Here is a 20,700-nt window from a genome sequence, read left to right on the forward strand (position 1 = left end):
AATTTATGTATGGATTATTTATTATTTTATGTTCCTCCAGCAAACATACATAAATAGGGTGTAGATTGGGTCTGTACACCTCTGTAAAGTATCTTCATGTCATACTGTACACATCTTAATGCTTAATCCACATGCTTAAAGATAATAACATATTCTCAACTTGCTCATCAGTCTGATTACGAGGCCCAGATGTTGAAGGAAGCAGTATTTCTTTTAAGGAAGTGATTTACACTGAACTCATCCCTGCCTGTGAAGACCAAAGGATGGCCTGCCTGGCCAGATCCCACAGAAAAGCCAATGCAGGTTAAACTGCCAAAAAAGTCAACGCTTACTTTGACGGAAAGGTATCAGAAGACCAAGCACATCATAGCCTACTATGCATGTGGCTGAGCAGGCAAATAGTTTAGTTGATCCAGCATCTAAAGTCCCCAGATCCCAATCCGATCGAGCACCCAAGAGATACATCGGACAAACAAGCCCAATCCCCTGAGACCCCACATCGCAACACAAACCACCAAGTGCCAGACACCAGAGCAGAGGTATAATGAAGTCATGTTCAGGTCATGAAACCTAGGTGGTTTTAATGTTAATAGTTTTTAAGTTGTATCAGTTGATCAGTCTACAACATATGGGCACGCACTCATTCATTCTCTATCCCACTTATCCTGTACGGGGTTAAGGAAGGCCTGGAGCCCAATCCAGAGGACTAGCCTGGACAGAGTGCTAATTTATGGCAGGGCACAATCCCTCACACACAACAGGAAATTTGGAAACGCCAATCAGCCTAATCTGCATGTCTTTGGACTGTTGGAGGAAACTGAAATACCAAAAGGGAAATCCACCCACGCACACAGACCCAAGGTGGGACTCAAACCCTTGACTCTGAGGCCACAAGGCTAACCACTATGCCACCATGCTACTGGTCTGTGGACACCTGGCATCCATATGTGGGCCTATTTTAAACTGCTGCAACAAAGCTGGAAGCACACAATGGTACTGAAGCATTACAATTTGCATCGCCTGGAAATGACGGCACAAAGAGAGGTTTATAAAACCACGGTGTACCTAGTTTGGGGCCTCAGGCCTCTTCGGGCCAACATAAGTGATGTTTGGTGTCATTATGTCGCTTCTGGAGTCCCTGATGGATTAGTATGTGGTCTACTCATGTTCTCTCTGAACACTAAGTAACTGGATCCACTTCTAAAGTCTCATAGAGGATATTAATCTGCCTTTGCAAAACGTTTTTTCCTGTAGGAAGACTCATCTGATTCTTACCCTTATCAAAACTGTTATATTTAATAAAACTTCCACTCAGAATGCCCATAAGCCTCAATGGCTTCTTTAACTTTCTAAAATAGCCTTCTGTCATCACATAGATGATTTTCAACTATAATCATAGCTTTACCCCGCAGATTTGAGTATTTCCTCAAATTTAACTAATTAACAGCCATTTTTTAATTGAGTGGGTGTGGTCACAATATGACATGACACATCTTCACCTGATGGCATGATGACAACATAACATGGTTGTTTAATGATACGAGAAGACAACATTAATAACATAACATGATAATGTAACATGACCCGACATATCACGTCATATTGACCTGACATGACATGACATGACGTGACTTGACACAGCCTTAATATCTAACCCCAGATTTTCATTACTGTGAAGTACAATTCTCTACCTATAGTGGGTGCCATGCACAAGCAGTCGTACTGCGTGACATGGTCGACTTTGAAGTCAGAGTTGATGGGGTAGTAGTGGGCGAGCTTCAGCATCTTCTTGAAGGCGTCGTAGATGAAGATAAAGCTGATAAGCGAGGAAAAGCCCTCTTCTGTGAAGCGCGTGAAGTATTGCACCAGGAAACTGGCATCTGTTGCAACCAACACCATGAGCAAGAAGGCTGACCAGAGACCAATCCACAACCGGAACTCCAGGTAATCAAAGTCGTTTTCTCTGCAACGTCAGAGTGTACAGTTTATGTGTTTTAAAGTAGAATTACAAATTGGGGATATAATATTGTAGCACATTATATAATAAAATGTTAATACAAGCTCAAGGGTTAAGGTACAATTCTTAATGCAAATTCTTATAGTCTAAAATTTCTTTAACCACCTTATCATAAATGTTTTTAAGCAGCTGAAATCACATTGCAGTTACTAAGCCCTTAAAACTCACTCTATGATAAGGAGACACATACAGTATACACTTGAATGTCAGTGCATAAAATAAACTTTTTATTATATTAAGCTGCAAATTATGCAAGCTTTTATAATATTAAATATGCTTGTACATATGCATTTCTTTATTCACAAAAAAAATGTTGTTGATGAGAAACAGCAATACAAAAGGTTTATGGATAAATACTGACGTTAATAAATTGGGGAAACAGATTATTCATAAATAATATGATAATAATAATGTTTCCCCAAACAAAAACCACCCAACACTGTGGAACAAGTGTTAAAACAAACAAACAAAAAAAAAAGTGGCACAGATCCGTGCAGGCAACACAGCATAGGTCAATGAAAAAATTTAACGAAATCATTTTTATATACAGTATATCCCTATAACCAAAAAAAAAAAAAAGAAATTATGGCATAGAAACAACCAAAAAACATGTGATCGTGTGTAGCCGGGGATTTTTATGCCCATGTGACCCCTTTTAAATTTTTTGAGACCTATTTGTATAGTTGGTTAAAATGAAAAAAAAAAAAATTCAGTTCATCGTATTGCCTATTTTATGCTAAAAAAAATAATTTTATTATATTTATCCTAAACTCTGTATGTGTTTGTTTGGGCTTTAATGCTCTGAGTTTCAAGAGCTACCGCCTCGTGTTTAGCAAATGTTCATAAAATACTCATTAAAAAAAAGATATCTTAGCAAGGGAAACTATCCTGAATATAGTTAAATGTATCTACATGTTCGTAAAATAAGATTACAACAAACCAAATATATGATTATCAAATTTTTTTCTAATTAAATTTTAAACAACTAAAATTGTAAAAAAAAAAATATATATATATATATATATATATATATATATATATATATATATATATATATATATATTGTTCTATTAGCAGCTACTTTTACTAGTTTAGGAATAAGTAAATTTTTCCACCAACTGAACGAAATATATTCTTATACGAATAATACGAACGAATAATATTTTTGCTTACAATTTTAGTAATATTTGACTAGAAATAAGCTTAAATGTATAATCATGTAAATAAGGTGCATAACCTGGCGTTTGGTTTGTTGCAAACTTATTTAAAAAAAATGTATATATAGGTTTGGCTCAATATACAAAATATTTTTTATTTAAAATACAAAATATTCCATCATTTTGTAAGTTTAATTCATAGCAATAATTATTTAATCATTCGTATATGTTTTTTTCCATTAAAACGTTGCTGTGCCATAATTTCCTTATAATAAAAACTTCCACATTCTTATCATTTTTGACTGGTGTATATAGGTCACTTTGGGATTGTTGTCCTGTTATGAGTATAAAAGAAGATAAAAACCTGCTGAAGGTGAAGAGGAGTCTCTCAAATACAAGTACTGGCCCTGTACTGCTGAGGATGGTGAGTGGCTGTCCAGCTAAAAGACAGAAGACAGCTCCTGACACGGCTGTGCCCAGAAAACTCTCCAGCACACCCTGCACAGAGCCAGTGAGGTGAACTTAACACATGCAAAGCCATGCAGCAGAGGCTAAGCTAATTTCCCTTGCACACCAGCTCACCCTGACCCAGTAAGGAATGCTGTTAAGTGTACTGTAGGTGCGTGTGTGTGTGTGTACTTATCAGTGTTAGAAAAACAAGGCAACAGTGAGCCGAGCAGGGATCTTACTGTCCTGGCATGAGGTCATCATGTGCTGTGGGTAATGTGTGGTGTTATCTGGTGTGTGTGGGGGTGTGTGTGGTTTGTGTGGTCCCGAGTGTGGTGAAGTCAAGCTTCATTGCTACATTTATCAGTACTGAATGTCCTTGGTGGAGGTCTCCTACTGTTAATCAGCCATACATATTACATTATAGTGTTTCTATCTGTATTATTACACTCAGTAATTACAGTAAAGTAATACAAAATACTGGCAGCAGTAGGTATGTGTTTTACCTGCATGTTTTCCGTGGCGTCTCCCAGCAGACCTCCGAACGTGATTGCATTGGTAACTGTTCCCAAATAGATGAACAAGATGGCAGAGAGAGACTGGATGTGCAATGCATCGTAAAAATCGCTGGCAAAAAATGGCGCTTTCCTTTTAATGTCAAGCACAAGGCCTCCACAAAAACTGAATAAGAAAAATACAAAAAACAATTGGACGTTTTATGTCACAAGATTTCTTAAAACAAAACTTGAAGCATAAAGGCTCCAAACAATATTATTATTATTACTATTATTACTATTATTATTATTATTATTATTATTATTATTAATTATTAATTATTATAATTAATATTTGTATTAATTAATTGTTAAATTAATTAACTCATTAATTAAAGCAGAAAAATCTTGCTGCATGGATGGAGCCGATTTGAGGTGTGTTTTTACTTTTTAAAGGAATTGAACCAACATTTTCCATGAAAATTCCTGTTTTTCAAAACGCAACTCATCTGCCGTATTGCTAATGGACTCACCCATAAACCTTAGTACACAGACCTTTGTCTTATGGACTAAAAACAAACTGTTTTCAGTGTTTTGTTTAGGCAAAGCTGGGCGCCATTGTGTGCCACTTCACAGTTTCTTGTAGTCACATATTATTTTGAATACTTACCAAGCGATCTCTAGTAACATCAAGCAGAAACACACAACATGCTGGATCAAGTGCCAATGCTAATAAATAATTATTATGGAAGTTTATATAATAAATGTTCACATAAATTCTTCCAATATTCTAATTTAAACAACATTGGCACCTTTCATGTGAACGCTCAGGTATCCATATTGGTAGTAGGAAAAAAACGGGCAAGCTTAAGGATCTGAGTGACTTTGACATGGGCTAGACAATCTATTCTTGGAGAGTGATTCTTTACAGCAGTAGATGTTCATGGTATGCAGTGGTCAGGACTACCAAACGGCATCCAAGGAATGACAACTGGTGAACTGGCGACAGGGCCATGATCGCCCAAGGCCATGCAAGTGGGCAGTGAATGCTAGTCTGGTCTGATTTTATAGAGAAACGGTTAATGCTGGCTATAATAGGAAGGTGTCAGTTCTTCACAACTTGTTGTGTATAGGACTGTATAGCCAAGGACCAGTCAGATTACCCATGCTGACCACTGGCCCCTGCCAAAAGCGCCTACAATAGCATATAAGCATCTGAGCTGGACAGTGGCACAATAGAAGAAGGTAGCCTGATCTGGAGAATCACATTTCATTCATATCATGTGAACAGCCAGCTGCATGTACAGTACAGTATGCTGCTTACCTGGGAAAGTGATAGCACCAAGACGTACTATGAAAAGAAGACAAGCCACCGGAGGCAATGTGGCGCTTTGAGCAATGTTCTGCTGGGAAACCTTGTTTGGATGTGGATGTTACTTTCCCATAAACCACCTACCCAGTACATCACTTTATCAACTGTATTTCCTAATAGCAATGACTTCTTTCAGAAGGATAACTCTCCCTATCACACTGCGAATACTGTCAAGGAATAGTTTGAGGAACAAATGTTTGGTGTTGACTTGGACTACAAGTTCCACAGGTCTCAATCTGATAAAAAAAAATCTAAATTATGGGATGTGCTAGACAAACGAAGCCGATCCATGGCAGATCCTCCTTGGAATTAACAGTTCCTGTTGTTTAAGTCTTTGTGGCAGGTACCACAGCACACCTACAGAGAGCATGATGAGCTTATGATTTGATAAGTCAAAGCCGTTTGGGTAGGATAAGGTGGACCTCCACAGTATTAAGCAGGTTTAAATGTTATGGATACATGCACATATCATTCATATGTGCTAACCACTAAGCCACTGTGCTACCTTCAAGGATGCCTTTAAATTACGTCGTCCTGTTATTAAAAGCGAAGGTAGAAATCACATTGTGCTTCTTTAGTACACACTGTCCATCCCCAGTGTTTAATGGAAGTGTGTTTTTTAAATTTCAGAAAAATCTGGCAACCTCACAGCAACGAACAACATGCAATTAATGGTAAATAAAAAAACTTAAACAACTGCATACAAGCAGCATACAAGCATATTATGTATTTTAAACTTCTGGATACCATTATGTATATTAGCATTCCAATGGTTTAACATAGAACTATATGACTCTAACGTTAAATTAAAGTAATTTTTTTTACATCGGTATAATACAAGTGAATCCGTGTATGGCAAATCAGCCTGGAGTCTTCCTGCTCTTCATCTTTTAACCTCAAAAGATGCTGGCACTTTACAAAAGCTGTTCCCTTTTCATCTGCTATTTTTAGAACTGCTGACCGGAGGGAAACATAACAGAAAAGAGCAGAACGTTTTTAAAAATCGGGAGACGCACCGTCCTGTCTTTTTCAGCTCGTCACCGATGGCGTGTCCTCCACCTCCGTGTCCCCCGTCATGGGGTGTGTCCCCATTCATCTGTGCGTTGTCTCCTCCGGCGTACATGTTCTTCCTGGAAAACAGCCCGGGGTGACAGGAGTTGTTAAATAGGAGAGTCAGTACATAAAGTACAGTGTTCTCACTTAGAGCCAGTGCTTTAAGGGCACTTTCACATCTATTTGTCTGCGTCCTTAACCGAGCCAGATTGATACCCTTGGTGTGCTAAACAAACTCCACACTTTGAAAGCTTTCAAATATGCAAAATGTAGTTGAGTTTAATGGAACTCTGGTGAATTTAGATCATCTTCACAATTCTTCTGGGCAAATGAGAACTTTAAAATAACCTTTAAAAGACCATTGATGTAATGTTCTCTGAGTTTGACTGCAGTGACAAGGTGATTCAAATTTGAATGAAATGGAGGAAGTGAGTTAAACATACTGTGCCAAAGAACAGAGCTGTAGCTCTACAGAAATGCCACATGTTCTGGATATTTGAAACATGAAGCGATTGATCAACCAATCAAAAATAGATAAATCTGAATGCAATACTGAATACATTATAATATACATTATATTATATTAAATTATTTATTTAATCAATCATTTTGTACTTTTTTATGGCCAGTTCCCACCTTGCTGGCGGCTGTGCCCTATTAAACAATAGCTAGCAAAGGGGAGGGTGAAAGCTTTCATGTGCTTCCTTCCAGGCATGTGAACCCAACCAAGTGCATTTATTTACACTGCTGCTCCTCCAATGTTAGGGGAAATGTAACTTACTAGGGGAAAAAAACACAACATGCTATCCACCCACTTCACTTGAATGGGCACACAGACGTTCATTTTTGGCCAGTGTCACATAATCGTATACCACCCCTATGATCGTATACCACCCCTATGATCGTATACCAACCCTATGATCGTATACCACCCTCATGATCGTATACAGCCCCTATGATCGTATACAGCCCCTATGATCGTATACAGCCCCTATGATCGTATACAGCCCCTATGATCGTATATACCACCCCTATGATCGTATACCACCCTCATGATCGTATACAGCCCCTATGATCGTATACAGCCCCTATGATCGTATACAGCCCCTATGATCGTATATACCACCCCTATGATCGTATACAGCCCCTATGATCGTATACAGCCCCTATGATCGTATACAGCCCCTATGATCGTATACCACCCCTGCTCTCCTGACAGCCAATTCCATTCCATAGAAAAATGAACACACTCCCTTATAGACCACAGATGGCTATGACATCATCAGGACTAGAACCTGCAAACTCCAAGGGATAAGAATAATAATTTTAGTGATGCCAGTTGGGAGCCCATGAATGTTTTTTTAACCAATTTCAAACACCTAATTTCGAATGTTTTTAATTAGTAACTGTGTACATGTCATAAACATTAAACGTACATGCATTTATAGCCAAATAGCAGCTCTGAGCTACCAGAAATGTTTAAAAATAAATTACTAGCAGGTCAAGGCATCAGCATGCAATCCCGTCCCCTGCACAGATGCGACATTTACTTCACAGCTACCCTGCTCTGCTTCCTTCTTGACTGAATGCTACTGACTGCTCTATATGAGAGAAACTAGGATATAAAGTATCACTCTTTGTTGATAGTCACATTTAGCTTGAACTACAAAGTTATCATGTTTTTACTCCTACTCATTTGCGTAAAGTGTTATAAACATGAGTTGAAGCACCAAGACATTTATTAAAATCATAATGATCAGTAAAAAAAAAATACACACAATGGCATGCAAATCTTAAAAGAATTTGGACCTTTTATCTGAAGAAGGGAGGGACTTTGGAGGTTCTATCCTGATGGTAGGATCCCATTCACCAGGAGGGAGGACGATGACCTCATCCAAGAACTCTTCAATGCCAGCGAGAAGATCCTGTCTGTCCTTGGCTTTGTACGCAATATCATGGAAAACCTTCATAGTGAACATGTTGGTCAGTATCTAAAAACTTCATATCAAAATAAAGCAAAATGAGTTCATTTTTCTTATCACTTCTTATTTCTCGTACCTCATCAGACATGAGGGTGGCAATGGCTCTACCAATTTCATGGTACGACTTCGCTTTGCCTTTGGGGCCGAGAAGAATAAAAAGGAACCTGTATGGGGGGGAAAGGTTCCTTATTGTAGTATACTGTACATCTCAGATTCATTTAAAATAGTAAATAAAGGGAAACAAATAGACACTTTCATAAATACATTTAAACTACATATATTTACTTGAAACAGGGATTGTTATGCCCAGTTCCAGAGGGCTAGTGTCACAGTTTAATGATGCTTTGGCTCAATCAGCTGATTCAACTTATGTGTTAATTATTAGGTTCAGTTTAGGTGTTGGTGAATCACAAACTGTGTCGGACACTTCAGCCCTCCAGGATGCAGTTGGAGAATCCTAACTCAGAACATTTAGGCTTAGTCCTGCTTATAGTATCCTGCAAAGTTTTGTTATCTTCAATCGCTTTCCAAAGTCAAATTCAGAACCTGATCCTTGGGCCTAACCAAGGTCTGTCTTCCTCAGCATAAGAGTTAATAAAGAACTAATACAATATTTGGTGATCTCAGATGTTTGACATATAGTTTAGATGATACCTGGTTGGAACTGGCACTTCTGTTAGTGCTCCCAGCATGACGGCCTGCTGTAGCCTCACAAAGGCCACAAAGGGTGTGTCCAGGAAGTCGACTTCTCCGACTAACACGTTGGAGGCTTCGGCATCCCTGGGCAACTTCTTCATGAACTTGTTCTTCAGCTGAATATACAGACATAGTGGTAAATAAATAAATGTAAAAAAAAAAAAAAAAAAAAAAGTTTGTCTAAAGGCGTAGATCAAGAGTGTGCCATGCCAAAGTAAGACATTAATGGTGGTACAGTATATTCCAGGGAATGGCAACAAGTGTCCATTTGTTTAAATGGGGCTGCTGTACAGCTTGTGCCTTGTCTTAGTTCTGCATACCAGTTCTTTTTCTCCCACAACACCGTTGGTTACATCGACAATGAAAGTGAAATGGTGATGTTCTTACAATATAAGGCTGACATACTGAGAGACAGCTTTAAAGCTAACTTCTTCTGCTGATACAAAGCTTGAAACTGGTGCCAAATCTTAAAATTTACAGACTGAAGATAAAAAGTCCCCAATTACTCCAGCCCTGTTCACCTCGGTATCACAACGTAATGTTAGACAGCTTATCATTAATCACCGGCTGCAAGGCCATCCCTGCTTCTGACTGTTTGGGAAAATGTTAATTTAGTAGTTTAACCTCATAGACTTTTAAAGTTCTCTGTGTTTACACTAAAAGACTAAGAAAAATGCAACTCTAGTAAAATATGTAAAAAATCATGGTATGTTGAACTCATTCAACAAAACTGCATTCATTTACAGACAGAATTGATCGTAGTTAAGTAGACAAAATGTCAATATATAAAACCTTCAGGAAGTCCAGATCACTTTTTTGAGTGTAGGGATTTAACCTCTTTAGTTGATTATTGTCTGATGATAAAAATATATTAATGCTACTGTAATAAAAACTTTGATTTGGATTTCTTGCAACATCAAGACATGTCTAAATCCAGAACAAGACTACATTAATATCCTGCCATAAATGTCCGATTGAGCTGTTATGTCTACTACTGTGTTACTCATTGACAGAACACTTCAGTGGGAAAACTTCACCCTAAAGGACAGGACAACTTTCTGTTATTGTGCCACGGGGCAGCAGAAATGTGAAAACATGGACTAACATAATATACAAAACAGGCAGATTTGCTGTTCACTTTCTTTCCCAAAGCTAAAGCACATAGTGGATTTTGGAATGCATTCAACATTTATTAGAGTTCTCTGATAATAAAGTCTACATAGTACATAATGTATATGTATAGTACATAAAGTATATGCATTTATTTATATACAATACTGTGCATATATAGTATATATATAAAGACAATGAAATTATATAAATAATAAAGTATTTACACAGCTTAAAAAAAAAAACTATTGAAGCTGATCTCACACATGCCACAGCCACATCTGCAGGAAATACTTTTCCAGCATATTAATGGTGACATCAGCGTGCTCTGCAACCCTTTCACATTTTTATGGAGGAGAAAGCAAAACTTCATAAGCACCATATCACCATCACTCTAACAAACACTAGAAAGCTGAACATTTGATTTGGGAGTAATACAGTACCAATGTGTTGTCAAGTAGGATTTGTAAATATGAAGAATGGCATTTTTTTAATGCATTGCATTTCGACAACTATTCCATAAAAACAGTGCAATGCTATTCCTTCTTTACTGAAAAATACTGACTTAAGTGTACTATGACTCTACCGAAGGAAAAAGTTAAGCCTTGAGTGAAGCAATTTTCCAAATGCCTTGCCTGCCATAAAAATATGCACATGTGCCCATTTATTTATTATCCAAATGTATAATAATGGACAAATGAGCACCGGCTGCATTGGGTGCCAGTGGTACACTGTATATACTGTACATTTATCATGTTTACCAAGATGAAGTTGCATCAATGAATAACTTTCAAATAATTAAACTTAACTGGTTATCATTCACACACTACGGGCAAATTTGGAACGTCAATTAGCCTCTATGTCTTTGGGCTGTGAGAGGAAACCAGAGTATCCAGAAGAAACCCACCAAGCACAGAGGGAATATGCAAACTCCATGCACATGGACCTGAGGTGAGAATCAAACCCCAAACCTGGAGGTGCAAGGCGACTGTGCTAACCACTAAACCACTTATTGGTGGTTATTATGCCTGTTATGCATACTTTGGACTTTCTTAAATACTACCAATGTGACTAAAAGCTGTTTCTTAACCTGCTTAGACAAACCTTATACATCATAAATCTTCTCATGTGTAAGCAGTTCCAAATATTAATTTAAACACAATTCATGTAGAAAGGATAATACAGAAATGTAAAGGTACATACCTGATCCTTTTCTGGTTTATCAGATATATCGTTCATGCTGCTTGACGTCAGGTTTCGATGTGCAGTGGCAGGACTACCTGAGAGAAATGATCAGTCCTGAGAATGTTAGCTCGGTAATCACAGATCGATGAGAAATCAATAAGAATCGGTAGCAAATCAATGAGAAAAAGGGATCAGCGCAAACACAGACAGTGGCGCATTCCACTCTGCATGCAAAGCTGAAGAGAAGTCCAGAAAGCAAATCCCAAGCTGGACAGCGAAGAAACTCCAGATCCGTCACGGGCGTCTAAATGTAACACCTCATAAACTGGGCCGTGCAACTCCAAAAGCTTAAACAGCCTCCTTTAAAACTAAATACAAATGTCAGAGTTAAGATGTGTAATTTTACTTAGTACGAAAGGGAAACGTCTCACCGTACATACGACTTGAGGTTATTGTAAGTTTGTATATTGGGAATACTTACTGGTGGAATGGACTGTAGTGCAGATTAATTGTTAAGCTATATGTACCATATAAGTCTGCTATGCTGGGGGAAAAGATTAATTAAAAAATATATATAAATAATAATAATAATAAAAAAAAAAACACACAGTAGTCCTTACACCACTGTGGGAACATTTCCAACAGTTAAAAATTACGGATTATTAAACATTAATAAAAAATAAATAAAGAACAAAAAATACAAATGGTACGGGTGTCAGTTTGATGCAGAAAAAAAACTCAGGCCTTACAGATTTTTTTAAATAATGCATTTATTATCTGCAAGGGCAGATCTTTGTACTTTAATTTCCCAATCCGGTACTACTGATAAACGCTGATCGAAATCTGTTTGCAATAAGATGAGGCGATGGAAAATTTTGTTACTGAATGACTGAGCTGAAGATCAAAGACCAAACTGCAATACGATCTCCGGTTGTATAAGAGAATTCTGATATCAACAGACAACAAAGCCTCATTTTATGACAACTTATCAGGAAACTTTTTAATGGGGTAGAGACGCTGGATGCAAACGACACAAGAACAAATCAGGATGGGCAAACTTTAGTAGACAAACAGATGAGTTATTAAACATTCACATCACTCCACAGTGTAACCCACAGCAAGCATGCAAAGGTAAGGACTCTACATGACATGGAGTCTACTGGGGAGGTAGGGGGGAGGTGGATCCTAGAGCACTCACTGGACTTACTAAGCCATTCTGCGCTGGGACTTCCTGAGGCTCTCAGATCTTCTTGAGAGGCATGAGCCGTTAGACAAGGCACCGAGTTCTCAAATGAACTACAAGCTTATCGCGGCAAAGAAACAATGAGAAAGAATTGAAGCAAAGTGAAAAAGGAAGGCGTTGGGAAAAGCTGAAAGAATGTGAGAAAGTAGCGAATGATTTGTGAGAGTAACTTGTTTACTGGGTTAATCATCATTCACGCTTTTAATACTTGCATAAAGTGTAATACTTAAATGAAAAATTTAAGAGCGACATCACACATTGTGCCTTTGTGGAACGATCGATGGAAAGTAATATACAGGTTCATCATCATTGAACTGATATATTAGATCATAAACGTTTGCTTTCATAGCAGTAAAGTAAATGTCTCATAAGGGACAAGTACTTTGCCCAGGACATTGCGTTAATGACATCGATTAGTGTTAATAATCTAAAGCTAATGACTGACTAAGATTAACCCATACATAACGAGTTACATTCTCAACAACGTAATAAAACATCTCACTAATTGCAGCATGTTATTCATTAATACACACAGAGAGCATTAACCTTTTCCTCAATTTGAGCTACATTAGCCCTCTCAGACTACACGGACTAGCCTTCGCTCCCAGTGTGTATCAGTCAGAGTCTTGTCCAGTTCACCGGATTTCCTTTCTTGGTTTACTTTTAATAGGTCCTGCCCCCTGCAGACCAGGAACATCCCACAGGAGCTGCAATTTTGGAGTTGCTCTGACCCGAGAGCAATCACAGCCATCCTCTAGCCATCACAATGTGGCCATCGTTAAAGTCACTCAAATCCTTATGCTTGCCCATTTTTTTCCCTTTCAACACATCAACTTTGTGGAAAAAGTGTTATAAGGAAAAAGTGTTACATTTAATAAAATATTGTAACTGAAGCTCTTGTGGGATGTTACCAGGCTGCAGTGGCCAGGACATACCAAATGTGCACCAAGGAAATAAAGTGAAGGCCCGTGTAGTCTCATCCAATAGAAGAGTTAATGGTAGCTCAAATTAAGGCAAGGGTTAATGCTAGTTGTAATATAAAAGTGTCAGAACACATACAGTAGGTCATTAATGCTTTGGTGGCAAAAAAAGGGGACCTACTAAAATAAGGCCAATATCAATAATGTTATGGCTGATTGGTGTAAGTGCAACAAAACACAAATTAGAAAATACATTTGCCACACTAATGCATAAATCATATCAAAATCATCAAAATTCTTGGTTGCCCATGAAGAAGGCAATGAATTAAGATTAGGTTAAAAACTACTAGAGTATTCCTTTAAACACTATTAACAAAAGAGTTGTTCCTGTAATGTACTAAGGACATTATTTATCTGAGCGCGTTACAGGAAAAATTGACAATCCGCAATGATATAGTCTTTAGCAATGCTAAACCTGCTTCACACAGTGTTAAAATAAGCCGTAATTATATGTGAATTAAAGTCAAATAACATAAACTGGTGTTAAACAACATTAGCATGATAAATTAAATGAAACAAGAAATGATTGTTTTGTTTATGATGATTAGTGAAATAGTGCACACTGGGATAATAAGGCTTAGTTGTGCTATTCAAAGGATTTACATAATTAACAACAGCGTTTTGTAAAATATACTAATTGCAGAATCTCTACATTTTACTCGTGACATATTGTCTGTGTGTTTCCAAACAGTAAATATTTGTTTATTAACGTTAATAAAAAGTAATCTGATTTTAATGACTCATAATCCTGTTTTAGTACTTTTTCAAGAAAGATCACCTTGTCCATTTAAGAAGAAAAAGAAAATGATTTTAAAGAATGATTGATAAAATAAGGATTAAAATGAATAAATAATAATAATACTGATGATAACTGCACCAAACTGGCACCTGTATTACCATTATCCGTGCTGGAAAACATCCTACTTGCACTGGAGACCGTCTTGCCAATGTCGGCCAGGGAGCGCAGGTTGGATTTCTTGGTTTGGTGCCGATGCTTCCGGAGCAAGGTATAAGTGACTTTATCCTTCAGTTCTGGCTTCAAAAGGCCGGCATCAATCTGACTGTCTGTAATCGTCTCTGAAAAAAAATATACAGCTTGTCCCATTTCCTGCAATTCACATTCTGAGCTTATGAACTGGTAATTTGAGCAGTATTTCAGAAGAAAGAAGGCTTTTCAAGAGAAGGTCTTTGGTTTGGTAACTTAGATAGACTGAAATCTCTTGTTATGTGAGGCAGTTTTTACAAGTAACTATAAAGCAAGTATGGTAAGATTGTGAGTGCTTACATAAAATTTTATTCATTTAACAATGGTATTTTATAGAAATTATAGAGATATTATATTATATTATATAAGAAAAACTGTATGTAAGCACTTACAATTATTAAACATGAAAACATGTCAGGAAATGAGCTTAGTAAGAGAAATGAATTTACATAAATAAACTCTACTACATCATATCTCTTTTGACATGGTACCCTAAAAAAACTGCCACCCAATAGATGGTAGACACATTTAAAGTAAAAAGAAAATTATATAAATGTGATTTATGATGATTTTCCACAGGCAGGGGATTCCGCACACAATAGGGCTTCTGTCCAAGAGGCAACCACCAGGATTTTTTTTTTTTTTTTTACAAAGTCAACATTGGAGTGCCAAAACTTGCAGTTCCTTGAATGTCCACTGGGAGCTGGCTCCAAAGTGACCCCCATGTTAAAACAATGTTTACAGCATGGTACTTAAAATGGTTTTGGTCTCTGTAGCTAGAATTTTAAACTCATGGCAACTGCAGAGGGGAATTTTTTATGCAACTCATCAGTTAAAATTATAATAAGTCATAAAATTATAGATAATTATTGGATTGAAAGCTGCAGCTTTAGCTAACCAGCTAACTAGAATCACTGTAGTTTAACTTACCATATGAAACATAAACGTTACTATGTACTGAAGTGATGTTACAGATAATGGAGTTCAAATGTAAGGATGGAAATTAACATGAGTCATTTAGCATTTTAGCTAAGCTAAAAATATGCTAGTTGTCTTGTGGTAACCGAGGTACGTAGCCATGTTTAGCAGGCAGCTCATGCCAAGAGGGCGATGAAAAGAGTTCCCACAGCTGAGCTTCAAAATCACTCCTTAGAAAAACTATGGGAGATGTCACAGAGGATTTGTCCAGTTTTTTTATACAGTCTATGCTTCTGTCCTACAGAAAAGTTTACACAATCAGAAACTGTGCCCTACCTGGGCCTTTGCTCAACCAAGCTTTTGTCCAACATGGAGAGTTATCTAACCAGGAACTTCTTTTGCCTAACAAGTGACTTCTGCATGACATGAGACCCCTTTTCACTCAGAGGTTTCATCCCAACATGGGACATCAATATTGGGCTTTTACCCATCATAGATCGATTGCCAAAGCCTGGTATGGGGCATTAATCTGTGAGTCCGCCACTGAATCCCGATTTAATCTTGGCTTTATAAAAGGGGGAAAATATATAAAAGCATTCTTGTTTCCCCACGTGATAGCTGTCATGTAACATATGAAGCCTAAATGAAAGGTTTGAACTGGTCAAGACTAAATTAGGGAGAAAATGGGAATTTCAATTTCAAGAACCAACTTGCCATAATATTTAGTTTTCCAAATGGTTCCAAATGGGCACTTTTCCAGTGGTTCCACAAGGAGCCTAATAACACTGAGATTTCTGAGAAGAAAATTCACTTTACTTACCCACAACCTGAGGCAGAGTGGAAGCTTCCAGATCTAGCATGATGGTACCCTTCTCTATACACGTTCTGAGCTCAAACAGACTGTGCAAGGAGAGTGTTGCCACATGAGGTTTACTCCAGCGTTCTCCACCCTTCTCCACCTTTTCTTCAAACTTGATCCATCTGAAAAGGTCCAATCCCATAAAAATCAAACACTGAAGTGTCTTCCCACACTCACAACATCACTATTTAAAGCCCCCCATCTCCAACTTTCTCAACATGACATGTTGCTCGTATCTGACATCTGAGGTGTGAGTCTGACTTTAAACAGAATTATTTACAGTAATGAAAAAGCAATGGGCTTGACTGACTTTTTTAAGTTTTAACAAAGGTTAAGCCTACTATCATCAGCTAATTTGTACTTACAGTTAACCACATGATTGCATTATTGCAGAAACTCATGCTTTTTATTCATAGACTTTCAGTAATTAAATCAAGGAAAACATGTTTCAATTAGAAAGACTAGTGAAGATCAAAAACTACTAAGAATACAAAAATCTCAGTTTCCATCATCGTCAGCTTCTTCCTCTACTAGTTTTAGTTTCATTTCTGTTGTTGACAAGAGCACTTTATCAAGGTTAAAGGTACTGTATGCACTGTAGAACGTCCATTTGTGCATCATTTGACTGTGTGTGTGTGTATATATATATATATATATATATATATATATATATATATATATATATACACACACACACATATATATACAATCTTGGTGTAAATTGGTGTAATGTTATCTTTATGGTTAATTTTCCTTTAAAAAATATTATTGTAATTATTGTGGCTTCCACATGCACAAACCAGTGCTATTGATAACAGGAGCCAGAGAAAAAAAAGAGAAGTGTCAATGTGGAAGTGAAACAGAAGGTTCCACTACAATATCCCACACAGGTTTGTTAAGTATATAATAAGATGTCTGCAAAATATGTCCTATTTCACAGTGTATCATGGATGTTAAGCGATGCATACTTATACCCCATTAATGCTGGTGTCACTTCAAAGGCAATAAGAGACTTGCCTTTACCATCCTCCAAAACCCATTAAACACATTTAGCTTGCTCACAGTAAACTGTTGTGCACAGCTGGTAGGTTCGTTTCATTCGTTCGTTCGTTCAACCAAGTGACAGAAAGATCTGATAGAATTTGATTTTTGTGTCAATTTTTGTTATAAAAAAGTGTCCACTCTGTATAATGGTTTGACTAAAACATGGACATTCCACACTTCTAAAAACAGACAGGCAATGGTTTTCAAATTAAACCTTGTTATAGGCATTATCTTGTATGCCAAAGGAAAACTCACTCACTCATTATCCATACCGTTTTGTCCTGTATATTGGGTCACACAAACACAGTCATTCACACACTACGGGCAATTTGGGGATGCCTATTAATTAGCCTAATCTGCATGTCATTGGACTGTGGGAGGAAACCAGAGCACAGGAAGAATGGCATCAAGCACAGGAAGAACATGCAAACTCCATGCACACAGACCAAAGGCGGGAATTGAACCCGAAGGTGCATGGTGACACTGTTATCCACTAAGCCACCGGAAGAAAATAATTTGACGTTTTACGTTTATCTCGTTTTGCTGTTCCTTTGCACTACCTATATGGATTTCCATGCAATGCCCTATAGCTTGCCACAAAATCGCCAATCACATTCTAAAAATCCTAAACTATTGCTAATTTTCAAATTCTCACTGTAGGTCGTGTTGGGCAGTTTTGTTTTTTTGTTATACGTTTTCCTGGAAATTAAAGGTTTAGGTTAAGTTAAGCTAAATTAAGTAGCACCTTACATGTTTTTTGGCCGTACATATGGTGAACATTATAAATTATAGACACTACATTCAAACTAAACACCTGTTACTAGCAAGCAGCCAATCTAGGAGCTCCACCTGCCCCGTTTTTATCTCTGCACTGCATCAGCCAATTATGTGTACTGCCAGAATGGCTTATATTTCACATTATAAACAGTATTTTGCCTAAATGAAAGTGCGAACACTATCTATTGAAACAGTCTGATTTTTTTCCACATCTTCAACTGTCTAGTTTCTGTGAGCTTGTACCTAGTATGGTCACTTTTTGATGGACAAGACTGGAAACAGGTGTAGTGTGTGTGTGTGTGTGTGTGTGTGTGTGTGCACCACTGTGTATAAATTATATAGACTGCTGTGCATGAAAATCCCCGGAGAATGGCAGTTTTCCAAATACTCAAACCAGCAACCAAGAGCATCCATTGTGTGGATGTTATAGCTCAGTAAGTTAAGGCTCTGGGTTACTCAGTTTCAAGCCACCAGGATGTCACTGTTGGGCCCTTGAGCAAGGCCCTTAACCCTGCCTGCTCTGATGCCACTATAATCATTGCTGACCCCGCACTTTGAACCAAGGAAGTTCACTGTCACTTCTTTTTCTGATGTTTGCCATGAACATTATCTAGTTACACTTGATCCTAGACCTGTCTTAAATATTATAGCCCTAACATTCATCTGACTCAGCTTTTAAAGCTCTGAATAACCAGGATCAGCTAAGCAAAAATTATATTTCTTTTTGCTTAGCAATGACATATAACAGTAGTGTTGTGGGACGTTGTATTCTCCAGTAGCTGTTGATGGTGCTTGAAATTTAAAAACCCAGTGAGGCATATTTGAGAGCACAGCATGACTCCATAATTGATGTGTGCTGAGAGACTCGTCTTTCATCAGACACCAAAGACCTGTGTATGGGACTGTCTATTATGTCGAGCAGAAATAATATGAGAACTACTGCTCCTGTTGTGTTGGTGTAATGATTAATGGATTTAAGATGCATTCAAAAAAAACTCTGTCCTTGGGAAAAAAAAAAAAACTATTATGTGTTGGTCAGCCTGAGTGGTACAACTTAGCATATTGGCACTAAACTGTCACTGGCGATATGCCACAGACCCGAAATGTTTTATTCAAGAGTTCATCAGAGCTTCAAATATGCTGCTGTACACAGTCCATCCATCAAGTTGTGCTGTATAATAAGTAATTCATCTTTTCTTCTAGAATTTCGTCTTTCTCTAACCAAATTTTCAATGATTTTATGGGTCGACCTGTTCTTACTAAATAAAAATATCAAGTTGAAACCTCAAATTTTTTACAAATATTTTATTATATTTATCACAGTGATTAAAAAAAAAGTTTTATGGGCTATTTTCATTCTTTCTCTTGTCTCTTTAAACATGGATTTAATATGTAAAGATAAACTTACCTGGCTGTCTCCTTCCATTCCATCTCCTGGCCGTCTTCAGAGAGGAGTTCGTCCAGCTCGGTGAAAAGCTGCGGAGGCGATGGCGCATCATCGTCCTCCCCCAGCATGAAGCGAATGCGCTCGGCTGCTGGAGAAACTGTCAGGGAGAAAATACTTTTGATCAGAGGTTGATGGGGATGTCCAAGGACCTGTGGCTCACCTTGATCCCCTAAACCGTTGGGCCTGACTTTAACCACAGTTACCGGGTCAGATTGAGAAGGAATCTTCGGTTCAGAAATATCCTGCTCTGTACCAACATTCTGGTCGGCCAGCTTTTTATCTTCCTCCTCTACCTCACTTTTCTCCACATTATTATTGTCCGACATGCTCTTCGCATCAGTCCCGGATGGCTCCATCTCGAAGAAAAGTTTTCCTTCAAGTGACAGCTGGATATGACTTGGTGAGGATGAGTCAAAGCGGGATGGAGGTTCAACTAACAATCCTCCAATCCCTAAGATAAGTACGCTTAGACCTTCATTGGAGTCTTCTGAGTTGGTTGCTGTCCTTTTTCTTCTATTGGAGCGCAATGACAGCTAGGTAGTTAAAAATTGGGGTCCCCTCATCCCCAGAGTGCAACAGCCCACCCCTCTGCTGCTCCATCAATACCCCCCTTTCCCATTGGCCCACAAGTTCTGGCACCTTGCCCTCAGTCCCTCATTAACAATTAGGAAATGTTTCCCTGAACACTTCATTCTGTACAAAAAGGCTTTCCTTTCCTTCACCTTTGTTTCCTAATTTGAATATTAGTCAGGCATCGGTGCTCACTAAAAATGTATCAAAACACTCAATACAGGGAAGATCTAAAAAAAAAAAAAACAATGTTGTCTGTTGGGGTCAGGTATGGCGGTGGAAAGGGTGAAAACTATTATGTTGATTTTTTTACCACTAGAACAGATTTTTTACCACTACATCCAGCTACATGGATGTCTCCAAG

The 20,700-nt window shown here is 37.8% G+C and overlaps 1 protein-coding gene across 8 annotated transcripts in view; it reads right to left on the reverse strand.

Annotated features, from left to right (window-relative positions):
• The window catches only part of slc4a4a (solute carrier family 4 member 4a), a 68,575-nt gene that overhangs the window by 12,724 nt on the left and 35,151 nt on the right, over positions 1-20,700 (reverse strand). For 4 of the 8 annotated variants that reach the window (XM_053481399.1, XM_053481398.1, XM_053481404.1 and 1 more), the window contains exons 5-15: positions 19,728-19,863; positions 16,460-16,620; positions 14,634-14,813; positions 11,532-11,608; positions 9,177-9,334; positions 8,599-8,686; positions 8,350-8,504; positions 6,504-6,617; positions 4,128-4,302; positions 3,539-3,672; positions 1,692-1,963 (exon numbers count right to left, since the gene is read on the reverse strand). In XM_053481399.1, coding sequence (XP_053337374.1) covers positions 1,692-1,963; positions 3,539-3,672; positions 4,128-4,302; positions 6,504-6,617; positions 8,350-8,504; positions 8,599-8,686; positions 9,177-9,334; positions 11,532-11,608; positions 14,634-14,813; positions 16,460-16,620; positions 19,728-19,863 — 1,650 coding nt within the window. Of the gene's footprint in view, positions 1-1,691; positions 1,964-3,538; positions 3,673-4,127; positions 4,303-6,503; positions 6,618-8,349; positions 8,505-8,598; positions 8,687-9,176; positions 9,335-11,531; positions 11,609-14,633; positions 14,814-16,459; positions 16,621-19,727; positions 20,273-20,700 lie in introns of those variants that run through there. The other 4 variants (XM_053481401.1, XM_053481402.1, XM_053481396.1 and 1 more) reach the window with 2 other exon arrangements.

Source organism: Clarias gariepinus, chromosome 21 (assembly GCF_024256425.1).
Source record: "Clarias gariepinus isolate MV-2021 ecotype Netherlands chromosome 21, CGAR_prim_01v2, whole genome shotgun sequence".
Classification (NCBI taxonomy): domain Eukaryota; kingdom Metazoa; phylum Chordata; class Actinopteri; order Siluriformes; family Clariidae; genus Clarias; species Clarias gariepinus.